The sequence below is a fragment of the Haplochromis burtoni genome, unplaced genomic scaffold (genome assembly GCF_018398535.1).
Source record: "Haplochromis burtoni strain Fernald_Lab_line unplaced genomic scaffold, NCSU_Asbu1 Contig_6, whole genome shotgun sequence".
Taxonomy (NCBI): Eukaryota; Metazoa; Chordata; class Actinopteri; order Cichliformes; family Cichlidae; genus Haplochromis; species Haplochromis burtoni.
In genome coordinates, this window is record NW_024582367.1 from 3,034,103 (window position 1) to 3,039,222 (window position 5,120).

Sequence of the window (5,120 nt, forward strand, 5' to 3'; positions counted from 1 at the left end):
GAACACAAACACACATAGTTCAAACAGAAAACATGATTACAAGCTGTGTAGTTAAATAAAACCTCAAATGTCCACCACTCTGCATCACGTGCAGTCCCAGTTCAGACTTTACTGGGAACCAGCTCAGATATAAAATACTTTACTTCCTGCACTGCCTACACTTCAGCTGCTTATTGAAATAAAACTAAATAAATAAATACATAAAATAAAACCTGGAACCCACAAAACCAATTATGTTACAAGAGTCAGACTGTCACGGTCCGCAGTGGCTGACCGTGTGGTCGAGTGTTTGGAGGACCCAGGTGCGGACACAGATGAGCAAAAAAAATTAACTTTAAACAAAAGCGAGCCTTTATTTGAGGCTGGAGTACATGAACTAAACTAAACAAGAGCTGAACAGGGACAACAACTAAACAGGAACCTAAACTGGGAAGAACAGTGAGACCATGAACAAGACTGTGCCAGAACATGAAGGAACTATGAAATATAAGAATAAGCAACATGAGTCATGACCTGCACAGAGACTTGAAACCTGACATGACATAGGGCGTGGAACACAGACGACGCGACACAGACTGAATGAAACACAGTGGCGGTGTCCCAATAGGGCTTTGGAGCGTGATGTCACGGGGGTGGGCGTGGAAAGGATTTTGGCCCGATCCGCCATTTTGGGGGTCTAGCGCAAGTGAAAAGGGAGCGAAGGCACACACAACAGCCATGGTTCGTATTTGCTGTGTGGTCGGCTGCAATGTTCGATCGCACGACCGGCAAGAGAATAAGCTTGAAAAGGGTTTATCTTTTCATTCTTTCCCAACCTGGAAGCAACATGAGGCAGCTCGTGTATCGATGTTACCAAACGAAGGCGTCCAGCCTGGATAGCAGCTGTGAGACGAGCTGACGTGCAGCTCTCTTCCATCTCCAAATATCTGTTGGTGCTCCAGACATTTTCATTCCGGTAAGTTCTAAATATGTTCATATCACTCTTTATAACCTATTAGTTTTATTTTCTATGCGCTCTAGCTCATAGCAAATTAGAACAAACATCCTACTGAGTGATTTTGCAGAACTACCTTCTATTTATAGAGTTGCTAATTATTTGGCATTATTGCAGCAAACCAGCCATGAAATGGATGAAACATCTGACTGGTTCCAGCGCTACACAAGGGACCTGCTTCAAACAAACCACCATGCCAATCAGATTACTTCTTCCATGTGAGGGTGAAGAGGTGACCCTTCTGGATAAGATGGTGAAGGTTTGCTGCGTTTGGTGAACAGTGTGATAATAAAACCAGGGAAGAATGAAACCTGCTCCTGTTAAATATTCTTAAGTCTTGTGCTGTTAAAATTGCTGTATTTTTTCAAAAGATACAGTAAATAAAGTAATAGTAAGTAATCATAAGTATAAGGACGACACAACGGTGGTGGGTCTCATTAGCAACAGGGATGAGACCGACTACAGAAGTGAGGTGAGACGCCTGGCCACGTGGTGTGCTGACAACAATCTCTCTCTGAATGTGGAGAAGACGAAGGAGATTGTTGTGGACTTCAGGAGAATGCACACCCAACATGCTCCTCTGACCATTGACGGAGCGTCTGTGGAGAGAGTGAGCAGCACCAAGTTCTTGGGTGTGCACATCACAGAGGATCTCTCCTGGACGTACAACACCACAGCACTGGCCAAGAAATCACAGCAGCGTCTCTTCTTTCTCCGCAAACTAAGAAGAGCAGGAGCACCAGCCCCCATCATGTACACTTTCTACAGAGGCACCATCGAGAGCATCCTGTCGAGCTGCATCACTGTGTGGTTTGGAGCCTGCAATGCGTCCTGTCATAGAACCCTCCAACGCATAGTGAGAGCTGCAGAGAGGATCATTGGTGTCTCTCTCCCCTCCCTCCAGGACATTTACAGCACCCGTCTCACTAAAAAAGCCCTTTGCATAGCGGCTGATCCCACGCACCCAATGCAAAGCTTCTTCAAGCTGCTGCCGTCAGGGAGGAGACTGCGGAGTCTCCAGGCCAGGACCAGCAGACTGAAGGACAGCTTCATCCATCAGGCTGTCAGGAAGCCGTTTTGCCCCACTGGCAACAATTGTTGCCAAAGTTTATCACTGTCATTTTCGACTCACAATAAAAAATCTCAAAGGTACTAATGCAACTTTTTCCACTTATATGCTAGTAGACAACTTAGACAAAGGTTTTGATTTTTAAAAAATCGTTTCCAAGTGCTTCCTATCGCATGACATCATCTGCTTCCCGCTCTTTCTGGCTGAAGACATGGCGGATGCAAATCATCCTGGAAAGAGGTAATTTTCATAAATTTCTTATGACTTTCCCCCCAAACATATTTATAATTATTTAATCATTCAAGTCTCTAGAGTAACCCTCCCCAAAAAAATTGTACCTAGGATAAATATTTTTTTGTTCATGGGCTTATTTCTGTGAGTGGCAACAAAAGTTGCCAGTGGGCACATAGCATGTCGCTAACTAAAGGAAAACACTGTCTGCAGGATTGCTCCTAATTTACTTATTTGATTGAGTATTTTGGAAGGCATGGGTGCAAACAGTTTATTAGAGGGAAGCCTATTCGTTTTGGGTATAAAATATGGAGCTTAGCATCCTCCTCCGGGTTTGTCCATCAGATGGAGCCATATGTAGGAAGCCACACACATCTGGTGGAAACTGGACTTGGTCAGGGTCCAAGTGTGGTTCTTGGCCTGGCAGAGAAAGCTGAAGTGCCACCTGGAGTCAAGTTTTACCACGACAACCTCTTCACAACCCTGTCCCTGGTGGATGAGATGACCCTGAGAGGCTATGGCAGGTGTGGCACGATGCGACAAACTCAGCTGCATAACGTTCCCTTCACAGCACCCCAGACCTTCAAGAAGACACCCAGAGGAGATGCTGAGTATCTGGTTGAGGCAGAGAAGCTGATTGTAAGGTGGAATGACAACAGCGTGGTCACCGTGGTGTCGAACATGGAGAGGGAGTTCACCGAAACTGAGGCGAAGAGATGGAATAAACAGAAGCGGACTATGGACAAGGTCAGACAGCCCAAGTGTATCCAGGACTACAACACACACATGGGAGGAGTGGACCTGCATGACCAGTTTGTCAGCCGCTACAGAGTCAACATCCGGTCCAAGAAGTGGTGGTGGCCATGCTTCAGCTGGGCCCTGAACAGTGCCATGGTGAACAGCTGGTGCTATTACAGGTACACAAGGCTGTATGTTATTTAGTGATATCACAATCGAGTTGGTGATGTTTGACTCGAGGTCATCGCTAGTGCTCTTCGGTCGACAAGAGCAACAGTGATGATATCCAGACCAACATCACAAACTCAAGTGTGATATTGCTTTTACAGAACATTCTACATATGGGGCATGACGTTGTAGAAAGGATGAAACGATGCACATTCATGCATCTATCATGCTTGTTTTGTCATTCATTTAGGTCCTGGAAAAGCGGGGAGAAGGATCTCCTCTCCTTCCAGAGGCTGGTAGCCCAGACCCTCCTCCTGCGCCATGGAACAAAGCCAAGTAGGCAGGGCAGAAGATCTTCAATGGCGGTGGCGATAACTGATGCCACCAGGTTTGATAATTTGAACCACTGGCCCTGCAACACTGGTAGCAGGTACAAGCGATGCAAGAACTGCGGCGGACGCACATCATTTGCGTGTGGAAAGTGTGATGTGCCACTACATGTGGAGTGCTTCAAGAAGTACCACACTGAGTAGAACATGCATGAAAGATGATGGAATGTATGGGAAGAAATATGTTATATATGTTTTTATGTTTTTATGTTTTTAGAGGTTCTAAGAAAAAAATGTTTGTTGAGTTTTTGAGTATAAAAAAATTGAGAATAAAGAAATCAGTTCAAATTGTTTGATGTTTTGAATTTTATACAGGGGGAACCTGAGGCTCTACCTTTTTGTTATTATTTATTATGACTATATTATTATTTTGTTCTTATTATATTATTATTATTACTTCTCTATTATTATTATTAGGTGACATTTGACCTAGTGACAAGCTGTGTGACTACTGGCAACAATTGTTGCCAGTCATAAAAATGCCATTTTTTTCAAAAAAAAGTACAAAATGGAAAAAATAAATACATAACATGATTCAGAGGGACTCAACTGATAAAATGATATGCCTTACAACTCTGAAAAAAATCTGGGCACAAACACCATTCACTCGCTATTTTGTTGTTGCTGTTTTCCTGCTGTCTTAATGCAACAAAGTTGCTTGAAGAATAGCAATTGACTACAACTACTAGCAATCATTTCAAAAGCAATGAGAATCATTGCACACAGTTGCAATAATTTTATTTGTTCTCTGGTTCCCAACCACTGTTTTCCTGTGACTGTAGCGTCGGACAGCTCACACGATGAAAGGATGGGTCAGCAACTCTCAGCAGTATATCTCGATCAACTTTTAGAGCTGAGGAACCTAAAATGAAATCTTCAAAAGTGTTTATTTTCATTACTTACACCAACGATTGGTTTGTCTTAGGCTTTAACTGATTTTCTTTCTTAAATTTGTGTTATAAACAGTCATTAAAAAGTACTTCTTTACAGTTAGGCAAAGTAAACAAGTCAGTTAAGGTCATTCAGTAACAGCTACTCTCTCAGGAATAGGTAATAACATCAACTTGGCTAGGTTCAAGCATAAACAACTGGTCAGGGTTCGGTGTTAAATCTATTTAGTTAGGAATAGGTAATATAAGCTACTTTGTTAGCGTTAGCAGAGGATGGTTTGTGTTTGGTTGCTCGGGTCCGTAAACACACACAAATTGATTTCTTTTGCGTGACTATTTTACATTTATCCTTGACACCAGGCTGGACTGACACTTTTGAGCACTTGTGCGTCAGATGTGGGCAGTGAACACTTCAAGGCCCAAGGCACGTCTTGTTAAGTTAAGCATCAGTGTTTCTACGCTACTGTCTCGACCTTCCCTCCCCGCCGCTCATCACTCAGCCGCGGATAACTGGGGAAAATAAAACCAAAGCCCACACCCACACAGCATTCACACCATACTTACAGTTTCGTACACAGACACACATACAGAACCGGATGTTCTCACATCAGCCAATCATAAATGACAGATCCCCCCTCTCT

The 5,120-nt window shown here is 43.4% G+C and overlaps 1 protein-coding gene across 1 annotated transcript; it reads left to right on the forward strand.

The window, feature by feature from the left end:
* Nucleotides 1-1,411: 1,411 nt before the first annotated feature.
* LOC102302881 (piggyBac transposable element-derived protein 3) lies at nucleotides 1,412-4,064 on the forward strand. Its single transcript, XM_014335659.2, has 2 exons — nucleotides 1,412-3,211; nucleotides 3,451-4,064. Exons 1-2 carry the CDS (start codon nucleotides 2,640-2,642, stop codon nucleotides 3,731-3,733), a joined length of 855 nt encoding a protein of 284 aa, XP_014191145.1. The 5' UTR covers nucleotides 1,412-2,639; the 3' UTR covers nucleotides 3,734-4,064.
* Nucleotides 4,065-5,120: the final 1,056 nt, after the last annotated feature.